The sequence below is a fragment of the Capra hircus genome, chromosome 10, assembly GCF_001704415.2.
Source record: "Capra hircus breed San Clemente chromosome 10, ASM170441v1, whole genome shotgun sequence".
Taxonomy (NCBI): domain Eukaryota; kingdom Metazoa; phylum Chordata; class Mammalia; order Artiodactyla; family Bovidae; genus Capra; species Capra hircus.
In genome coordinates, this window is record NC_030817.1 from 42,816,996 (window position 1) to 42,840,605 (window position 23,610).

General features: G+C 37.0%; 1 protein-coding gene across 4 annotated transcripts in view; it reads right to left on the reverse strand.

Annotated features, from left to right (window-relative positions):
• The window catches only part of ATP8B4 (ATPase phospholipid transporting 8B4 (putative)), a 299,618-nt gene that overhangs the window by 95,449 nt on the left and 180,559 nt on the right, over positions 1-23,610 (reverse strand). For all 4 annotated transcript variants that reach the window (XM_018054182.1, XM_018054183.1, XM_013967148.2 and 1 more), the window contains 4 exons: positions 16,708-16,796; positions 15,363-15,559; positions 6,418-6,626; positions 2,122-2,165 (listed from right to left, as the gene is read on the reverse strand). In XM_018054182.1, coding sequence (XP_017909671.1) covers positions 2,122-2,165; positions 6,418-6,626; positions 15,363-15,559; positions 16,708-16,796 — 539 coding nt within the window. The remainder of the gene's footprint in view (positions 1-2,121; positions 2,166-6,417; positions 6,627-15,362; positions 15,560-16,707; positions 16,797-23,610) is intronic.

A 23,610-nucleotide genomic window follows, 5' to 3' on the forward strand; every position in this document is an offset into this window, starting at 1 on the left:
CTGCTTAAAAATTAGAAGGTCCTGATGTCCTCATTTTAGTATTTGAAGGTCAGAAGATACCATTTAAAAACTCAAATCAATTAAGAGAAATCTATGTACACTTAAGATTAAGAAGCATCATTAATAAAAATAGTAGGAAAATATGAGGGAAAGAAGGATAGACATAATAATTTTATCATTTTTCATATTAGGAAATTGATAGATACTCCTTACAAAAAAAGAATTAAGAGTATTATTCAAACTCTTGAAACTATACAGTGGAGAAACAATAAAATATTTTCCTAAATACCATAAGAGAAGCAAACACATAGGCTGTAGAATCTCTAGAGAATTATTAAAAATTATAAAGTATAATCTAAAATATTTAACAAATCCAATGTAATGGCCCTAACTCACTCACTAAAAAATTGCATGTAAAGTAAAAGCCAGTCCTATGCTGTGCATTCTTAAGAGACATATCTAAAACAAAGTTATTCAGCAATATTGAAAAAAAAGGTGGGCAAATGCAAATCAAAAGTTAACCAAGAGACATGATCTTAATATCAAATAAGATTGCATCCAGGACAAGGAGAATTAAATGACTCAAAGAACACATTCATGATAAAAATATAACTACTATGAACATCAATGCACCTCACAATAGCATCAATACTTATAAAATGAAGACTTCAGGCTATATAGGAGAGCTAGAGAAAGAGAGAGAGAAATTATCAGAATGCTTTTATTAACCTGTTTAATCCAAACAAATAACACAGATAAAAAATAATGAAATAGAAGACCTAAATAATATAATTAATAAGGTAGAATTATATGACAATACAGCTAATTTTATACCTTAAAAACAGAGAATACATAAACTTTCATTTTAAGGACCCTGGAACACTGACAACAATTGATCATATTAAGCCACAAAGAAAACCCGAATAAATCCCCCAAAGTAGAAATACAAATCTATTCTCTTATTAAAAATATTATAAGGAAGGAGCAAGTCCCAACCTCTTTGAAATGTTTAGTTCTTCTCATGGTTCAGTGTGGCTATTCAAACTGATATAACAAAAATAAAGATATTACAGGCCAAAATCCATGTAATAAAACTAAAGCAGTGTTCAGAGGGAAATTAATAGCCACAAATTCTTATACAAAAAAGGGAGAGAACAAATTTCTTTTTATTTTATTGAAGTACAGTTTATTTACAATGTTGTGCTTAATTTCTCCTATACAGCAAAGTGACTTTTTAAAAAGTCTTGTCAAAAATCAAAAACTTTGATTGTGCTAGTAAAGGTAGGAGAAAGCAGACACTATTGTACATTGCTTGTGACAGGGTAAATTGGTGGATAAATGTATACATACAACTGATTCACTCTGCTGTATAGCAGAAACTAATACAACAATGTAAATCAACAATATTCCAATAAAAATTAATTTTACAAAATAAAAAATTGATAAAACATTCTGTTGGTGAGGGTAGGAGAAAGCAGGCATTTTTGTACATTGCTTGTGACAGGGTAAATTAGTGCAAATTCTAAAGAGGACAATTTGGAAATATTGATCAAATTACAAATGCACATACATTTTGACTTAGCAATCCCATTTCTAAAAATGGAACTTGTTAGAAAGTATAGGATCCATGTGATATAACACGTATACATGGTTACTTTTGTTGCATTTCCTTTACAAGCAAAATGTTGCAAATATTCTAAATGCTCATTCCTACCTCCTTACATAAGTTAAGGAACATCAACATAATAAAATATTATTCACAATAAAAAGAATTAGGGAGCCCTTTTTTTCCCACTTTTATAGAAGGATCTTGATCATTGCTAAGGAAGAAAGTTAAGCACAATAAGTATAGTTCACTACTACCTATGTAAAAAATTGAGAAATATATTTGATTATATATAATAAATATCTCTAACAGAGGGGAAACATAGACAGTGAACTCTGTGATTGGGAAACCTGGATAAGAAGGAAGTTTGGACCATATGAATCTTTTTTTTTTAAGTTACATATTTAGTATCTACTCTGGTCATAGTGGAAATTAGGCTTCTAGGAACTCATCCTTTTTTAAAAGCATGTACAATTTGAAATTAAAAGTAAGAATGAACTTAATCACCTCCACACCTTAGTCATATCAGTCTTCTGACCCCAGTCATCACGCACTTCACCTGCCAAAACCAAAACTGAGAATTAAAAATAGATGAAATTGAAACTATATTTATACATTTAGTTTGAAGAAATATACTTGTTTATTAAAGCACCACTACTAGATGACATTATGAGTTCAAACCTAGACATTTTGAAGAGTGTTTTCAAACAGTAACACTAGATATGGCAATTAACACAGAAAGATATTCATTTGCCCAAAACAAACTAAAATCAGTACACATTAATACAAAATAAGCCATAATTCTGTTTTTCTGTAAATTTTATCATTCTGTTGTTACATTATCTGTGATGTTGGCACAAGGCAAATTTTTGTTTTTCACTTTATACACACTGTTGGGGAATCCAAAATGGTATGCAAGACAGACCAACTCTCATCAGTGCTGAAGCGTGGTGAGTACATCTTTGTCTATATTGGTCTGGCCAGATACATCTTTAATATATATAATGGCAAGGTCAAATTAGCATGTAAACATTAAACAATGTCAGAGTCTTCTGTAGTCAGAGAACATAGCCACCCATCTGCCAAACATTTAAAAGTAACTATTCTTAATATAAAGCCAATATGAGCTTATTAACAAATACATTGGAAAATACAGGGATTTTTAAAACAGGAATGAAAAATCTTTAAAAAAAAAAATGTTCATTCCTGTTTCATGGATGACAGACTGAAAAACAGAATATAAAGTGACATGTGAAAATCACTCAGTTGTGTCCAACTCTGTGCGACCCCATGGATGATATAACCCATGGAATTCTCCAGGCCAGAATACTGGCGTGGGAAGCCATTCTCTTCTCCAGGGGCACCTCATCCCAGGGATCGAGCCCTGATCTCCCACATGATTCAACTAAAACTAAAAAGTCAGCATAGTATAGTAGCAGTGTTAGTCATTCAGTCATGTACGACTATTTGCGACACTGTGGACGGTAGCCCAACAGGCTGCTCTGTTCATGGAATTCTCCAGGCAAGAATACTGGAGTGGGTTGTCATTCCCTTCTTCAGGGGATCTTCCCAACCCAGGGACTGAACCCAAGTCTCCTGCATTACAGGCAGATTCTTTATCCTCTGAGCCACCAGAGAACTCCATAGTAGGTTTTTAATTCAAATCTCTCTCATTTCACTATTCAATACAAACATGCGTGCTAAGTCACTTCAGTTATGTGCAACCCTTTGGACCACTGCCTGACAGGCTTCTTTGCCCAGGGGACTCTCCAGACAAGAACACAGGAGTGGGTTGCCGTGCCCTCCTGATAGGGATTTTCCCAACCCAGGGATCGAAATGGTGTCTCTTACATCTCCTGCAGGTTCTTTGCCACTAGCACCACCTGAGAAGCCCCTCACCATACAAGAGTACGACCCCAAAAAGCACTGATAAAGAGTTACTGGTGGTTTTTCTGGGACTCAGGTATAAATCTAGAATACAGTGAGGCTGCTATATGAGAGGAATCCCTGGGCTAGTGAATGAACCTCACCCAGCACCTGGAATTTAGATACCAAACTCACCACAGTTATATTCTAGTCATTACCCCCTATGCTATAACTCTGATAAATGATAAAAGCAAACAAACTGTCTTTGTGTAAAATGGTGTTCTCAAAGAAAGCCTCTTCATAAGACTGGTGATGATGCAAAGAAAAACTGAAGTCTAAGAAAATGATAGATCTGAGAAAGAAAACAGAGCTTTAGGCAAATAAGAATAGATTATAAAAATTTCCCAAGGCCTGGATCTATGGCATAAACAAGGACAATTGTATGGGGGGAAAATGATTCTGGAACAATCTATGAGTTCTTTAATAAGAATATATTTTACTGACATAATAAATTATTATAAATTGGAATGGCTTCTTAAATGAAAGGTCTAAAGGGCTTGTTAAATCTTCCAGTTACTTTCCTGCCTTTTATGAGGGAAATTACAAGCTATCAAAGATCATGGCATCTGGTCCCAACACTTCATGGGAAATAGATGGGAAACAGTGGAAATAGCGTCAGACTTTATTTTTGGGGGCTCCAAAATTTCTGCAGATGGTGATAGCAGCCATGAAATAAAAAGACACTTACTCCTTGGAGGGAAAGTTATGACCAACCTAGACAGCATATTAAAAAGCAGATATTACTTTGCCCACAAAGGTCCATCTAGTCAAGGCTATGGTTTTTCCAGTGGTCATGTGTGGATGGGAGAGTTGGACTGTGAAGAAAGCTGAGCGCCAAAGAATTGATGCTTTTGAACTGTGGTGCTGGAGAAGACTCTTGAGAGTCCCTTGGACTGCAAGGAGATCCAACCAGTCCATCCTAAAGGAGACCAGTCCTGGGTGTTCATTGGAAGGACTGATGATAAGGCTGAAACTCCAATACTTTGGCCACCTCATGCAAAGAGTTGACTCATTGGAAAAGATCCTGATGCTGGGAGGATTGGGGGCAGGAGGAGAAGACGACGACAGAGGATGAGATGGTTGGATGGTATCACCGACTCGACGCACATGAGTTTGAGTAAACTCCAGGAGTTGGTGATGGACAGGTGGACAGGGAGGCCTGGCGTGCTATGATTCATGGGGTCGCAAAGAGTAGGACACAACTGAGCGACTGAACTGAACTGAACTGAATATCACAGGATTTGTAAATTTGGAGATTTGCAAAGATCTTAGGATATATATATTGTGAAAATCCAGGGACTTTTCTAATAACAGCCCCTGTGACAAACATCAGTTCAGTTCAGTCGCTCAGTCGTGTCTGACTCTTTGTGACCCCATGAATCACAGCACACCAGGCCTCCCTGTCCATCACCAACTCCCAGAGTTCACTCAAACTCATGTCCATCGAGTCAGTGATGCCATCCAGCCATCTCATCCTCTGTCGTCCCCTTCTCCTCCTTCCCCTAATCCCTCCCAGCATCACAGTCTTTTCCAATGAGTCAACTCTTCGCATCAGGTGGCCAAAGTACTGGAGTTTCAGCTTTAGCATCAGTGACAAACATATCTTCAAATAAATCTTGGTCCCCATGTCTTAAAGTTTCCTTAGGGTAATTACCTAGAAGTGATATTGTTTCTATTATATTACCAATAAGTGCCATGGTAAAAGAATACAAAAGGCCTACAAAATTCAAAATGACTCCAATACTCCAACAAAATTTTTTCATTTAAACTGCTCCTGGGTTGTATTTATCAAAAGCATCTGAAAATAATATCAAAAGAAAAAATTTTAAGAAAAGGTTCTATTTTATTTAGCATCTTCATAATATTAATAGTGATGTAAGAAAAATGTAGAATGTAACTGAGGCCGTGTAGAAGTCCAGGTTGACTATTATCTGGTCTACTACCAGAGAAGGGTGGGGCAGGTGTGGACAGAAGAGAAGTGAGGAAACCATGGCAACCAGGGGTTATGGGAAGTGGAATAGCAGAGGGAGGTCTAAAGACAGGAGAGTATGAAAATCAACTTATATTTCTCAGTTTTGCTCAGGATCAAATTTTACTTTAAAATATTTGGCAATTTGTGAAGTTTCCCATCAGGAGACAAAGGAAAGGTTTCTCTCTCTTTCTTGGATTTTCTTTACTTCCTGAGATTTTTGTACTGAGAAACTAGACACTTGAGTTCAGTGAAGTGATACTGGGAATCCAGAGGAACCTGACAGCAGCCCTCTGGAGAGCTTCCATGCTCTCAGAAGGAACTGTCTGCTAACTGGCCTAAGTCGGGGTGACAGGGTCACATGTAACTAACTAGAAAGGCTGAAAATCCCCAACAGACTAGGTATCATAACAAAAGCATACAAATAGGAACTCAATATTGATGAAACAGCTTGTCTGACCACTAAAGGTAACCCTGTGCAGTGTGAATTTTCAGGAATGAATTGTAAATTCTTAAAAGCAAAGACACTAACATCAGTTGAGGGCTGTTAGGAAGCAAATATAAAATACTGCTTTCACTGAGATAAATCAGGCTCTGAAGAACTCCTCCCTGGAATATGAGTCTATTAAACACCACGGATCACACAGTTTGAGCAACAAAAGGAACCTTGGACAGTATCTAAACTAACCCTCATGGGGTTACATGAATGGTAACAGATCCAAAGCTTTATCTGAATTATTCAACATTCACCCAATAAATATTTAGCAAGTGTTTATTATGTGCCGACCACTCTGGTAGATGCTGGTGGTCTCCGTATTAATAAGAAAGCCAGAGATTTTTTTTATTTAAAAAAATATAGGGTTTCTTAATTTTTTTAGGACTGTTAATAACAACAAAAAGAAAAGGTTTCTCTTACCATAGATTCTCCCATTAATGGAACATTTTTTAAAAGTCATGATGTTTTGAGTGAGGGTACCCGTCTTGTCAGAGAAAACATATTCAATCTGGCCTAGTTCCTCGTTGAGTGTGGTCGTTCGAGCTTCAGCAGGTGTTGCCTTCCTGGAGTAATACATCTTCCTATCCCAGTTTATAAAATAACTATGTCCCAGACGAATTACTTCCACACTTTCATCCATTTAAATGGAAAAAAAAAAGAGAAATACTCCATCAATCTCAGAACATAGAAAGCTTTAGCAAAGCAAGAAGTCTGCCAATGTCTTCAGAGTTTAGAAGAAAATGTGAATGCTCTGTTTCCAGGTCCTAGTGACCTTCTGAGGCATCTCAGCATAGTCTTTTCATAAAATGTTCAGTCATTTCCTTATAGCACCTTGCAACAACGGCCTGACTTGGCATAAAGCCTTCAGGAAAGTTCCATGCTTCTCTATTTACATTAAACAGGCCCAGGCCCAGGGGAGATTTCTTGTGTAGCCTACCAGTTATTTGATGTGGCTTCATTTTACCAAAAGAGGTAAAAAGGAGTCCCTCCATGAAGCACTAAGCAAACCATAGTAGATATTGAGTAAAAACAGGGTGTATTGTCATATTACTTTGCCCATTTACCAGAAAAAGAGCATTGTCTTGTGATCTGGTGGTGATTTATGACTTTTCACTTCCAGAAGTGGAATTTCTAAAGCCAAGAGTATAATATTTTTCAGTCTTTGTCATACATAAGGACAGATCAACTTCCAAAAAAATTACAACAATGTAAGTTTCTACCATTAGATTATTGAAAATTATCTTTTAGTCTATGCCAAGTCAAATGGCATCTTATTACTGTTTATTGCATTTCTTTTCTTATCAATGAATCCAATATCTGTTTCAAGTTTTATTGGCCAGTTATGTCTTCCTGGAATTATCTAATTGCATTACCTTCCTAGTTCATCTTTCCTATTCAGGTATTAGTGTATTTCCTATTGACTTGTATATATGGAATATATACCTATATACATTATATCAATATGTTACACAGTTTATCATTCATCTTTTAATTCTGGTTCCACTATTTTTGACACAAAGAACTTTTCCCTTTTTAATCAATCAAATTTATCAGTGGTTTATAGTTTCTGTTTATAGCTTCTTTGGGGGAATTTTTGCTTAGATAAGCCTTGCCTATGGCAAGATTATATATATATATATATATGCACACACACAGATATCTATACTTTTCTTCCAGTTCTTTAATTTTTCCACATTTAATTCTTTCTTGCAATTAGAATTTTCTAAGTATGGCATGCATATGAGAAGCTAATTTCAATTTTTATCAAATGTATTCATTACCATTTGTTGAACAATAAATCCTTTCCCCTATTGTGTTAAGATGACTCCATGTCACATACAAATTACTTCCTCACTAGAATCTATTTCAGCCATTTCAATTTTGTTCCTTAATGTGTGATTTAATTTATCTCATGTTTTCATTATTGTAGCTTTATAAAATTTGGCATATGAGGTAAGAAAATCTTCATTCTCTTCTTTTAAAAAAATTCTTATCTGTAATCACTAATTTATTCCTCTTGATAAAATCAATGTGTTCATCAAATAAACTTTAGAATCACTGTATCAACTTTTTCATAAAAGTTACTTGAGACTTTTATTAAAGTTATAATAAACTCAATTATTGGAAAAGAATGAATATTTTATAATAAATACAACTTAAACAAGGATAAATCTTCTGAGGAGTTCAACTTTGGAAAAGTACTTCTATTGGTAAAGAGTTTTAGTTTTGTTTTGTTGTGCTTTGTTTTTCACATAGGTCCATGCCATAGCTTGACAGATTTATTCTAGACATTTTATCTTTTTATTGATAAGATAAATTTTAATTGCTTTGGTTTAATGTGTTTTTAATAAAAGAAGCTTTCCTTAATATTAAAAAAAGTGATTATGTGACAAAAATCAACATTTCACTGAATTACTTTACTGAGTTTTACAGAGTTATTCTATGGATTTTTGAGGTTTATAATCACATTTTCTCTGCTCTTCCTCTTTAAAAGGTTTATTTTGGTTTCATGTCTCATTTTTTTCATTAATATTTTAGTTGCAAGACTTGGACATTAACAAGGACATCCAGAACAGTATAAAATAGTAATGATATAGCAAGGACTCACACCTTATTTCTGATCTTAATGGGAATGAAGCTTTGGTTTTCTCATCTGTAAACTAAGTTGAAAGCAGCCTGATTATGCTAACTCTGAACATTTAACTCCTAAAAGACAAAAGATGACACCCAAGTTCTTTCTGCACATTAAATCCTATATATCATTGACAAACCATTAGCCAGACTCATCAAGAAACAAAAGGAGAAAAATCAAATCAATAAAATTAGAAATGAAAATGGAGAGATCACAACAGACAACACAGAAATACAAAGGATCATAAGAGACTACTATCAGCAATTATATGCCAATAAAATGGACAACGTGGAAAAAATGGACAAATTCTTAGAAAAGTACAACTTTCCAAAACTGAACCAGGAAGAAACAGAAAATCTTAACAGACCCATCACAAGCACTGAAATTGAAACTGTAATCAGAAATCTTCCAGCAAACAAAAGCCCAGGTCCAGATGGCTTCACAGCTGAATTATACCAAAATTTACAGAAGAGCTAACACCTATCCTACTCAAACTCTTCCAGAAAATTGCAGACGAAGGTAAACTTCCAAACTCATTCTATGAGGCCACCATCACCCTAAAACCAAAACCTGACAAAGATGCCACAAAAAAAGAAAACTACAGGCCAATATCACAGATGAACATAGATGCAAAAATCCTTAACAAAATTCCAGCAACCAGAATCCAACAACACATTAAAAAGATCATACACCATGACCAAGTGGGCTTTATCCGAGGGATGCAAGTATTCTTCAATATCCACAAATCAATCATTGTAATACACCACATTAACAAATTGAAAAATAAAAACCATATGATTATCTCAATAGATGCAGAGAAAGCCTTTGACAAAATTCAACATCCATTTATAATAAAAACTCTCCAGAAAGCAGGAATAGAAGGAACATAGCTCAACATAATAAAAGCTATATATGACAAACCCACAGCAAACATTATCCTCAATGGTGAAAAATTGAAAGCATTTCCCCTAAAGTCAGGAACAAGACAAGGGTGCCCACTTTCACCACTACTATTCAACATAGTTTTGGAAATTTGGGCCACAGCAATCAGAGCAGAAAAAGAAATAAAAGGAATCCAAATTGGAAAAGAAGTCAAACTCTCACTGTTTGCAGATGACATGATCCTCTACATAGAAAACCCTAAAGACTCCACCAGAAAATTACTAGAGCTAATCAATGAATATAGTAAAGTTGCAGAATATAAAATCAACACACATAAATCCCTTGCATTCCTATACACTAATAATGAGAAAATAGAAAGAGAAATTAAGGAAACAATTCCATTCACCATTGCAATGAAAAGAATAAAATACTTAGGAATATATCTACCTAATGGAGAAGGCAATGGCACCCCACTCCAGCACTCTTGCCTGGAGAATCCCATGGATGGAGGAGCCTGCTGGGCTGCACTCCATGGGGTCACCAAGAGTCAGACACGACTGAGCAACTTCACTTTTGCTTTTCACTTTCATGCATTGGAGAAGGAAATGGCAACCCACTCCAGTGTTCTTGCCTGGAGAATCCCAGGGATGGCAGAGCCAGGTGGGCTGCCGTCTATGGGTCATACAGAGTCGGACACGACTGAAGCGACTTAGCAGCAGCAGCAGCATATATAGAAAACTATAAAACACTGGTGAAAGAAATCAAAGAGGACACTAATAGATAGAGAAATATACCATGTTCATGGATTGGAAGAATCAATATAGTGAAAATGAGTATACTACCCAAAGCAATCTATAGATTCAATGCAATCCCTATCAAGCTACCAACAGTATTTTTCACAGAGCTAGAACAAACAATTTCACAATTTGTATGGAAATACAAAAAATCTCAAATAGCCGAAGCAATCTTGAGAAAGAAGAATGGAACTGGAGGAATCAACCTGCCTGACTTCAGGCTCTACTACAAAGCCACAGTCATCAAGACAGTATGGTACTGGCACAAAGACAGAAATATAGATCAATGGAACAAAAGCCCAGAGATAAATCCACACACCTATGGACACCTTATCTTCGACAAAGGAGGCAAGAATATACAATGGATTAAAGACAATCTCTTTAACAAGTGGTGCTGGGAAAACTGGTCAACCACTTGTAGAAGAATGAAACTAGAACACTTTCTAACAGCACACACAAAAATAAACTCAAAATGGATTAAAGATCTAAATGTAAGACCAGAAACTATAAAACTCCTAGAGGAGAACATAGGCAAAACACTCTCTGCCATAAATCACAGCAGGATCCTCTATGACCCACCTCCCAGAATATTGGAAATAAAAGCAAAAATAAACCAATGGGACCTAATTAAAATTAAAAGCTTCTGCACAACAAAGGAAACTATAAGCAAGGTGAAAAGACAGCCTTCAGAATGGGAGAAAATAATAGCAAACGAAGCAACTGACAAAGCAGAATTAATCTCAAGAATATACAAGCAACTCATGCAGCTCAATTCCAGAGAAATATATGACCCAATCAAAAAATGGGCCAAAGAACTAAACAGATATTTCTCCAAAGGAGACATACAGATGGCTAACAAATGCATGAAAAGATGCTCAACATCACTCATTATCAGAGAAATGCAAATCAAGACCACAATGACGTACCGGTCAGAATGGTGGCTATCCAAAAGTCTACAAGCAATAAATGCTGGAGAGGGTGTGGAGAAAAGGGAACCCTCCTACACTGTTGATGGGAATGCAAACTAGTACAGCCACTATGAAGAACAGTGTGGAGATTCCTTAAAAAATTGGAAATAGAACTGCCATACAACCCAGCAATCCCACTGATGGGCGTACACACTGAGGAAACCAGAACTGAAAGAGACGCGTGTACCCCAATGTTCACCACGGCACTGTTTGTAATAGCCAGGATATGGAAGCAACTTAGATGTCCATCAGCAGATGAATGGATAAGAAAGCTGTGTTACATATACACAAGGGAGTATTAGTCAGCCATTAAAAAGAATACATTTGAATCAGTTTTAATGAGGTGGATGAAACTGGAGCCTATTATACAGAGTGAAGTAAGCCAGAAAGAAAAACACCAATACAGTATACTAATGCATATATATGGAATTTAGAAATATGGTAAAGATAACCCTGTATGCAAGACAGCAAAAGAGACACAGATGTATAGAAGAGTCTGTTGGACTCTGTGGGAGAGGGTAAGGGTGGGATGATTTGGGAGAATGGCATTGAAACATGTATAATATCATATGTGAAATGAATTTCCAGTCCAGGTTCAATGCAAGATACAGGATGCTCAGGGCTGGTGCACTGGGATGACCCAGAGGGATGGTATGGGGAGGTAGGTGGGACTCTAGGGTTCAGGATGGGGAACATGTGTACACCCATGGCGGATTCATGCTGATGTATGGCAAAACCAATACAATATTTTAAAGTAATTAGCCTCCAATTAAATATTTATATTAAAAAATAAATAAATCCTATACATCTAGTTCTATAAGTACATGACATACCTACATCTCCCTCTCCAGAAATGGTATGGTATCAGTTCATTTTCTATTTAAATGGTAATACTTTTTTTTCACACAAACTAGAAAAGCACACTGTAACTCTGTAGAATCATAAAAACAAATGTCATATTCTGCATGTATTTATTTATACATTACCCAGTTATAATCTAATCTTAATTTCACTCCCACTCCACTTCCTTGTAAGTTTCTTGCTAGCTGTTCTAATCAGCTTTGTTCTTCCTATTCCATTCACTCAGAAAGCATTAGCACTTATCATAAACTAGCCACATTGCCTGACCTGTCATAAGTGGTCAGTTAGTGTTGAATGAGTGAATCCTGACCCTTATTCCCCAATTTTACCAGTAAGGACATTAAGACCTACAGAGGTTGTGAATAACCCAAGGTCACACAATTAATCCCAGAACCAAGACTAGAATTCAGGCATCTGGTAAAGTCAATGCATACCAGACCTGGAGAGTGCCATAAAAAATGGCATTATGCATTGTCATAATGCGAGTAACTGTTCAATCACTTGACATTTTCATTTATTTAAAGGTAAAGCATCTCCCTAAAAATCTAAGCAAAATGAATGGAGAACAGAATTTAATCCTGTGTTGTGGTTCAAGTTGGTGGAAGTATTCTTAATTAATTTTAATTCTTAGACCTTAAAATAGTCTGTAGAGAAGAAGGTATCCTTTTTGTTTGGAAAAGGAGGATTTAGGAGAGTCACAATGGAACATTCACCCCTTTGCTTTATAATAGCAGAGAAAAGGAGACAAATGTTCCAGAGTTAGTATAATCAAACTGCTTAGTGTTTTCTGCCTGGATGCTTAAAGAGCAGGGCTTATGATTTCCCCCATTCTGTGGCAAAATAAGCAATATGGAAACAAGTTTCTTTTGCTTTGGAAAAAATAGCTAATTCCTTGGGAGTACAGCTATTACATTTCTTAAGATGATGTATTAAGAAACTGTAGCAGGTTATATTTTAACACTATAGATGAACTGACAGCATAGAAATACCCTGCCAAAATCAACATATTATGCTCACATGGAATTGTTAACCATTCAAGGTAAATTCTGCACTGTTATCCTTCAGTGACACAGCACTAATTTATTCATTGAACCTTTGAAACCTTTGTAGAAAACCTTCATCCCTCTAATCAGAAATACTTGGACTTCTCTTTTTCCAGATCTTGGTGTGAGCAACCTGAAATCCCCTAGAATGCTTTTTGCCTCAACTTTTTGTCAAGCTGACTTCAGATCACTGTTCCTATTTGGTGAGGAAAAAAGCTCATATTATCTTCATCAATACCATGGCTTACCAACAAGTAAAAAATTCTAGTGTCTTTTGATGTCTTGGCTGATTAATAAATCATGTACAACTTAGACATAGACATTGTGCCAAGTGTTAGAAGACTTGGGTTTGGATCTTGGTTCTATCCCTAATCAGCTTTACAATCCTGAGAAAATCATCTCATTTATGAAAGAAGTTCAACAGCAATGACTTCAAAAGATTTTCGGAGGGGGAGACGTAAATGAGATAATGTATGTGAAAGCACTTTATGTAAAATACAAATGTCTATTTTACATTAATTGTCTAGAGGTAAGGTGATGTTATCTGGAGCAGAAAGTAACTCAGGAGTCAATTATTTTAATCCTCTCATTTTACAACAAGTGTTTCCTAGGCAAATGAGGGCACAGAGAAGCCAAGTACTTTCTCCAAGGTCACACAGATATTAGTGGCAATGATAATGTCAGAATGTGAACTTGGACTATTCCAAACAGGTTTTCTTTCTGCCACTGCAGGGAACACATTAGAAGGAAAAAGGACCTGGGAATCTTGGTCTTCAAAAAACAATATTAGAAATCATAAAATGAAAAATGCCAATACACTTCAAAGAAAGAGTATATACAGAATATACTTCCTTTGTGAGGACACATGAAACTGCTCATGTGCAGATGGTAAGTCACTCTGAGCAACTATTGTTCATTTCCACATAAAAGGAAAGCTATAAAAGCTGACCATAGCTCCTTTGGCAAAGAGCAAGATTTACTCAGAATCAAAGACAAGCCAGTAGGATACATTTTAAATAGAGCCCACTCTGACCACAGTTCCAGAAGGCCCAAAGTAATTTGTGGTGTTGTGGCCACATGCCACTATTTCAAGTCAATTTCCCACAACTTGACATTTCAGTTTCCTGACTGCTATCCAAAATAAGGGTGGATTTTGTGCATTAAACTTCCCTAGCTTCATCAGAGTGAGTATTTTGGAAAGAGAGAAAAAGAAGCTCATAAAAATTAGTAGGGATTTAGAGCTGGTGATTTTGTGTGTTGTTAAAATACTGGTGATGAGGAACATCAAACAACCAAGTCTCATCTTGGCTCCAGTGTCTTTGGGATTGTCTGCCTCAGTCTTGGCAGGATTAGGATTAAAATTGTCTCAGGTACAGATTCTAGGGCCAACTTCTAACTTTTATCAAACACATACATAAACACACACACTCACAGAGTGCTTATGTATAGATAGATAGGCAGACCATTTTAGCCCTAGTTTATAGGACCAAATCTAGAAATTACAAATCAAGTTGCAGAGGGAGTAATAAGCCAAACTTCTTTTTCAACAATGAATAAGCACCAACAACTATATTTCAACCCCTTCATGTATTCACTGATAGTTACTAATAAAAATAGAAAGAATTAATATTCACTGAGCTCTTATAATGTGTCAGGATTTGTCTAAGAGCATTACAGTTTTGCTTACTCTCTATACTACCTTTTAAAGTACAACTATTACTTTCTCCGTGTATAAAACGAGGACACTGAGGTACCAGGAAGTAAAGTAACTTGCTCAAGGTTATGGAACTAGAAGGTGGTAGCACAGGGTCTAAATCCTGGTATCTCGATGCCAAGAAGACATCATCTCAATAGATCCCCCCAAATATTTTTCTGTTTCTTTCCCAACATCAACTCAATTCTAACATTAGGTTGCATGAGACTCACAGTAGCCTGTGTATTCCAGAGGAAAACATTCCTAAGAAACCAAATCAAATCAAGAAAATAAAATGCATCTATTGTTAATTTGAAAATGTACAACTTAAGCAGATTAAACAGCTTAGCTGACACATTTGTAACAGATGCGGCAGATCATGAGCAGTTAGAGACTTCTCTCTCACTGCTTTAATTTTAAGACAAACAAAAATGATTACATAGAACACAGGCTTTTGACAAAATGGTTTCAAAGAACAAACTCTCATCTTACCTCACATATAATGAAATGGGTACCACTGTATTAAGGATAATAATATATGACCAGAATGTTAAGAATCCTGAGAACACAGAGTTCTTCTCTCGTTCATTCCAAAAGAGGAAGGTTCTGAATTGGTCCCCAACTTGATTCTCCCAGATTGAATTTCCAATCGCAAGAATAGTTCCCAAGCATATCAGAAACCCAAAAATCTGAAATGAATATATAAGTCCAGTTAAGGTTAACTTGAATCCCAACTAGTCATATCAACACAATGCATTTACACTTCTAATTCCAATTGTTATTTGAAAATCAAGTTATACAAAGCTCATCTAATTATCATTAATCATATGAGTAAAATGTAATATGCTTACACTGGGAACTTGGCTAAATATTTTACATATACATTTTCTAACTTAATTCTCCCATTGACTTTCTGAGATAGGAAAAAACATTCACACTTTCCAGGCCAAAAACAAAACAAAAAACAAACAGGTTATATAACTTGTTTATGGCCACAAACCTAATAACTTCACATCCTCTATTTGTGAAGTATGCATATGTTTAAGTGTCTCCCAAAGATTAAGGGCTTCCCAGGTGGTGCAGTGCTAAAGAATCTGCTGCCAGTGCAGGAGACACAAGAGACATGGGTTCCCTACCTGGGTCAGGAAGATCCACTACAGTAGGAAATGGCAACCCACTCCAGTATTCTTGTCTGGAAAATTCCATGTACAGAGGAGCCTGGAGGGCTACAGTCCATGGGCTCGCAAAGAGTTGGACATGACAGCGCGCAGGTGTGCATGCACACACACACACACACAGAAGTACAAGATCATATGTCCTGACTTGCTCTAGTCAGTTCCAGTTTACATCTAATGTCAGCTGTAATATTAACAGTATTCCCTTCTTTCACCTTCAAAAGCATCCTGGTGAATGATAAATTATATGGTAACCCAAGGCACAAAAGCAAAAGGAAGAAAACATCAGTAATATAAGACTGTCTCAGACTAGTCAGGTCTCTTGGCTACAAGTCTAGCTGCACAATGTTTCCTTGAAGTCAACAAGAAAGATAAGGGTTAGTTAGAATACTGCATGACATACACTAAAAATTTTCAGGTTGCCTTTGAGATTCAAAAAAAAGTAGAAAGCAACCTTGAAATTGTTAGCCAATTCCAGATTTGCAAATACTCTATCAGTATTAGCGAAGCAGACATTTTGGAGGTAACGAGGCCCCAAATGGAAAATCTCCAAATACAAATTCCACAAAAAGAATGACGATTTCGGAAAGAAATCTCATCAGAATGTAAGAAACATATTAAGATAATGATTGTGATATTGCCTAATTGTTATAATAACTTACCCATAGGACTAGAGTATTCATCAGTCTATCAATGCTTGTCCTCTTAAACTTTGTCTTACCACTGTTCTGCATTAGTTTAGTGTCAGGACCTGCAAAAGAAAAAAGGAAAGAAAAATAACTTTGAAATGATTAGATTATATATTATTAATTCCTAAGAATATCAAATGTTCCTGAAAGGAAAATAATGTTTTTCCAAAATAATTTGTTTTATAAGAGTAGGATTATTTATGTTTATTTATGTTTATGATGATGCCGCACAATTGCACTCATCTCACATGCTAGTAAAGTAATGCTCAAAATTCTCCAAGCCAGGCTTCAGCAATATGTGAACTGTGAGCTCCCTGATGTTCAAGCTGGTTTTAGAAAAGGCAGAGGAACCAGAGATGAAATTGCCAACATCCGGTGGATCATGGAAAAAGCAAGAGAGTTCCAGAAAAACAAAGCCTTTGACTGTGTGGATCACAATAAACTGTGGAAAATTCTGAAAGAGATGGGAATACCAGACCACCTGACCTGCCTCTTGAGAAACCTATATGCAGGTCAGGAAGCAACAGTTAGAACTGGACATGGAACAACAGACTGGTTCCAAATTGGGAAAGGAGTACATCAAGGCTGTATATTGTCACCTTGCTTATTTAACTTATGTGCAGTGTACATCATGAGAAACACTGGGCTGGAAGAAGCACAAGCTGGAATCAAGAGTGCCGGGAGAAATAGCAACAACCTCAGATATGCATATGACACCACCCTCATGGCAGAAAGCAAAGAGGAACTAAAGAGCTTCTTGATGAGAGTGAAAAAGTTGGCTTAAAGCTCAACATTCAGAAAACTAAGATCATGGTATCCAGTCCCATCACTTCATGGGAAATAGATGGGGAAACAGTGGAAACAGGGTCAGACTTTATTTTGGGGGGCTCCAAAATCACTGCCGATGGTGACTGCAGCCATGAAATTAAAAGATGCTTACTCCTTGGAAGACAAGTTATGACCAACCTAGACAGCATATTAAAAAGCAGGGACATTACTTTGCCAACAAAGGTCTGTCTAGTCACGGCTATGGTTTTCCCAGTAGCCATGTATGGATGTGAGAGTTGGACTATAAAGCAAGCTGAGCACAGAAGAATTGATGCTTTTGAACTGCGGTATTGGGGAAGACTCTTGAGAGTCCCTTGAACTATAAGGAGACCCAACCAGTCCATCCTAAAGGAGATCAGTCCTGAGTGTTCATTTGAAGGACTAATGTTGAAGCTGAAACTCCAACAGTTTGGCCACCTCATGCGAAGTGCTGCCGCATTTGAAAAGACCTTGATGCTGGGGAAGATTGAGGGCAGGAGGAGAAGGGGACAACAGAGGATGAGATGGTTGGATGGCATCACCAACTCAATGCACATGAGTTTGGGTGAACTCTGGGAGTTGGTGATGGACAGGGAGGCCTGGAGTGCTGCAGTTCAGGGGGTTGCAAAGGGTCAGACACGACTGAGCGATTGAACTGATGATGAAACAACTGATTCTCAACTGATGTCTTTAACAATCCTGGAAACTGCAAGAGAATTTACCTCCTTAGAATGGGATAAATCCAGACATAATTTGTAGCTTAAAGGTTTAAGAAATGCTATCTTCCAAAAATCTATGTATAGATGTGCTTATAGTTTGAAGCAATTAAAGTCAATCACATAGAGGAATGATTTGGAAGTGTTTAAAAGAATGTCGTAATAAACACAATTCAGAACACTGAAGCCCAAAATGGAAAGTTAAGAAAAAAAATCAAATGCTGGATGTGTTTCCCAAAAAAGATTTTTGGTGGCTTTAATGGAGAAACTCCAAACAATACAACAGCAAGTAATTTAAACCTTTATTGGGTATATTGCACACTGTTTATATGATATGCATTTTTGTAAGGGCAAGAATTGTCTTAAATATGGTGTTGAGATTTATTTCAAGTAATCCTTTTAAATCTCATGTTAAATATTTACTAACTGCCTTGTTCAAGAAATTCTAAGAATATTATTAGCTGCTTTAGAGGTAGATTATTAGATGACTAACAAAGAATATTAGATTATATTGCTAAGTAAATTTCTTATAAACAAAGATGCTCAATAGAAGTGATCACATTTTAATTACATCTGATTTCCCTAGTCTTCCCTCTCTACACCATCTTCCCACAATTACCGCTAATCCATGTACCCACTTAACAGAGGAGGAGAGGGGGAAGGAGAGAAAGGGGGTACACATGGAATTACACATCATTCTAGAAGTCAAGAAACAATGGGAACATTCTTAAAAGACTCCTTTACTTAAAAGACAAATTGGAGTAAAGACTGGGGTCTCATAACAATTCAGTCTTGAGTTAGAAATTGTACCCCAGTGTCCTTTTCCCAGCCAATACTGGGCAAAGAAGACCACCCAGTTTTTCCCAGAATCGTTTATTAAAGTCATCTGGACATTGAGGGTGGGAAGCATTTCTTTTAGTAAAGATCATAAAGGGCAAATAAAGTTTGTGATTGCTAAAAGCTGAAATATTGACAGACCAGTTTTGTGCTAAAAATTTACATTTCTTAGGCATACATACACACGGACTAGCAAAGAATCTGTTTAATGAGTTCTTAAGTACTTATTTAAATATAGCCACAGATGTTAAGATACACATCTCTTCTTCCCCTCATAGTCAAGATTTTGAAAGAATTTTCTATACCCTTCAGCCTCTGATTCTTTGTCTCCAACTCATTTCTCAAGCTAGTTTCTGAGCCAATCACTCCACCAAAACAGATCTGGCATTGTCATCTCTATCTTCCATGCCTTCTTTGACCTCTCAGCAGACTTCGACACTGTTGACTATTTCATCCTTTTGAAACACACTCTTCCCTTAGCTTCTGTTTTAGAATGTTCTGCTATTCCTCCTACCTCTTTGATAGCTTCTTCTTTGTCTTCCATTATGCTCACTCCTTTCTTCTCAACCATTAAACAGTGAGACTTCTTAAGAATTAAGTACAGACCATCTTCTCTTCCTTTTCAACCCACCTTCCCTGAGAAATCTAAGATCATAGCTCTAGTTAACATCTGTAGACCAAATGTGTATCTTCAGTTCAGATCGCTCCTCTGAGCTCTAAACTTATATATTTCATTGCCTATATGATATCTTCCCCTGGATCTTTCTAAGGCCCCTCAAGTGGCCCTGGTCCAGCCTAGCTTGAGCTCTTTCTCCAGGGTTCCTTATCTCAATGAATGGCACCACTATCCATTCAGTTGTGAAAGGTGGGAGAAACCTCAGAGTCTAATCTATCCCATGACTCCCACTCTAATGTAAAGTATCATCATCTCTCAACTGGACTTCATGCAGGAAAAGCCTAGCAACTTTGTCTCCTGCATCTGCTACCATCCTATGTATACACTTTTTCCTGGATCCTATTGACCAACTTTAAAAACATTACAGGCAAAAGCAAAACTTTCCAGTTTAACACATACACATATCATCTGTGTGAAAAACTGACAATGGCTCCTCAATGCTCTTAGGATAAAGACCAAAATTCTGGATACAGACCATAAGGGTCCTGGATGGTCCAACCTCTATCCCTGTCTCTAGGCACATGTTCACCTCTATTCTCCAAGTTTTCCAAGTTCCACACTGGCCTTAAGTTTTGCCTTTTTTTTTTTTTAACCTCCTCAGCCTCATTCCCACCATAGGGCCTTTGCCTATGGTATGCCTTTTAGCTAGCTTGTTCTTTCCCCTCAGATTCCTCCACCATATACTCTTGTGAGTTCATGTTCTTTTTCTTCAGAGTACTTTTCTCAGTTTGATATTATACACTCATTACTATAATTATTTAAGAGTAATGTCTTTCTTTCCTACCAGACTCAAATCACATGAGTGAAGGGACTGCACTTTTCTTGGTCACATTCTTGCAAAAAAGTAAGTAGCATAGTGCATGCCACATAGCAGGTATCCTGTAAGTAACTATTTAATGAATGAATTTGTTTATTAAGTACCTACAATGTTTTAGGAAATATCTATATGTGCTTTTCACATAATATTGGCTCACTAATGTGTAAAACAAGCCAATAAATTAGATATTATTATCCTTAGGTCACGAACAATGAAACTGAGGATTAAAGAATTCACATAGCTTGCCTGAGGTTTCTTTTTTTTTTTTTTTCGGTCTGTAAGCATCAGAGCCAAAATTAGAACCCAGATACATCTAACTCTAAAGCTTTTGCTCTTAACCACTATTTTTAAAGTCATATGAAATAGTCCATTAATTCATTAACTCACTGACTCATTCAATCAATGTGTAAGACTATGACTCATCCAGAGTTCAAACAGGAAACAGATGACACACTGAACAAGGATTATTAGAGGAAGGTGTATTTATAAAGAGAGAGACTCTACAAAAGTACTGGTGGGTGTATAGGAGGTACAGGAGAAGTAAAATGTTAACACAGTAGCCAAGCACTTCATAGCAGTCAAGATGGTTCGAGGGGACATGAGGGGAGGGGTGGTTATTATACCCTAAAGGAGAGAGCTGTGTAAAGTTTGCAGCTTCTAAAGGAAGGGTGGCTTTATGTTGGGAGACCCAGCCAGCTTTAAGGGAGGCAGCTGGGGAAGCAAATACCATGACCTCAGTCTTCTTTCTTTGATTTCTTCCCAGAGATCCCCAAAGACAGGACCAAAGTTCAAGGAAACCTATTAGTGTAAACCATACAGGTCAGCCTCCCAGGGTAGAGAGAAGAGTGTGAAATGGTGACAGTAGATCTGCAGGGGCAAGTGGAATACAGCCAGCACAAAAACCTACTATGCGCCAAGACGGTGCTGACTCCTATGGACCCCTTACATGGATAAGACTTCTACCCTTAGAAACAGGACTTTCTCCTGTCGTGAGTTAAAAGAAAAGCCATTCCAGGGAGGCATGGCCTAGCTGTTAATGTATATTAGAAAATCTTCATAAATTATAGATTTGCAAAGTAAGCCATGTTTATGTCAACTACACTTCTTATACAATCCTTAAGAGCAGGTATAACTAGAGTACTAATATAGAAAGAATAGTTAACTTGTTTGAGATTACTTTCATAAGATCTCGGTGTTCACATGGACCTAGTTCCCGAAATTAGATGTCTCAAGACTTCGGGTGCTGAGACACTCCTTTGTTCAACTCTAGAACTGATGAAATCAACCATCCCTCTGCCTCCAATTATTCTAATTAAGCTTTCTATTAATATTTTTGCCTAGATGAAACAATATAAGCATGCTCTGCTTTATAAATATATATAATAAATAAATGCTCTGCCTGTGAACATTAAGGTCACATCACAAAAGAGGGTGATTCCCCATTTCTCCCTGCCAAGATCCAAGAGCAGTACATTATCCCAACTCTCAGCCTATGGAGCAGATAGTGTGCTCTTAATAGATGCCAAAAGAAGGGAGAAGCAGGCAAGGAAGGAGAATAGCAATTGTGAGGCATTCTCTTCCATATGCACTGCCTTTCTGAGCCTTTATAGTGCTTCTCTAATATACTCATTCCCACATTACAGCAGATAAAACTAAAGCTTAGGACTTTTAAGAAACCACGGTTTAACATCCTTCAGCTGGCAAACAAATCCGAACCCAGATCTGTCCAATCCAAATTCTGTGAACTTTCTGTTATACTGTTTTGGAGGGGGACCTGTTCTCCTTACCACTCCACTTTCTTCTATGTAGGAGCATTTCCACACAAAGCCAACATGATGAAGGAAAACCTGACCCCTGAGTGGCTCACAGCAGCTGTCCTAACATAACATGCTATAGCTGAACCACTGTTCTGAATGAGTCATTCCAAACAAGATCACACAAATGCAAACAAGACTTTGGGTTACAGTCTACTCCTAGGATGATGCACTTCCACTTCTCTAATGACAGGGAACAAACTGAGACAGCCTTTCCCATCAGACGACCCTGAGGGGCTTTCCTGGTGGTCCAGTGGTTAAGAATCTGCCTGCCATGAAGGAGACACAGGTTCTATCCCTGATCCAGGAAGATCCCACACGTGGCGGAGCAACTAAGCCCGTGCACCATGAGTACTGAATCCACACTCTAGAGCCCAGCAGCCACAACTACTGAAGTCCACACACCCTAGAGCCCATGCTGTGCAACAAGAGAAGCCATCACAATAAGCCTGCACACACAGAAACTAGAGAGTAATCCCCACTCATCACAACTAGAGAAAAATGAGGCAATGAAGCAGCAATGAACACCCAGCACAGCCAGAAAACAATAAAAAAATAAAATTATTAAAAATAATAATAATAAAAGAGATCTTCAAGAAATCTCTTAAATGTGACAATTGAAGTGGGAAGATAAAGAGAGGTTAATGTATAAGACTAGCATGCTTTTTCTCAATACAAGATGCAAAATAAGGAAATATATAATCAAGGGTTTATTCCCCTGACTAAAGAATAAAAGCATCTGATGAAAACATGATGAAACCAGATTCATCCCCAGTTAAAATGACATATACTGCCTCATTTCGAGGGATTTCTCAAGTCCTTATAATGGCAATGCCCTGACAGTAAGAGCCTTGCTAACACTCACAGCTGAGAGTATTTAGCAGGAATTTAGAGCATTTTTCTAGATTCAGAACACTTTTGAGTCTTTCATGAACATTTTGTTGTTGCTGAAGAGAGTTAAGAAAAACATTCCAATTTTAATTACACATATAGTCAAAAACACAGCCCAAAACACATCTTAATTTAGTGTCACAAGAAACAGGATTTTAACAAGTCAAGGGCTGGCAATTGAAGCCATGAGTAAAAATTGAGAGGCTTTATGAAATGATGCTACTGCAAGCTTCCTTGGCAAGCAAGTGCCACCTTGGGCCCTTTAGAGATAAATTAGAGACAGGTAAAGTAGCAGCAGGAAGAGTAAGAGATGCTCCC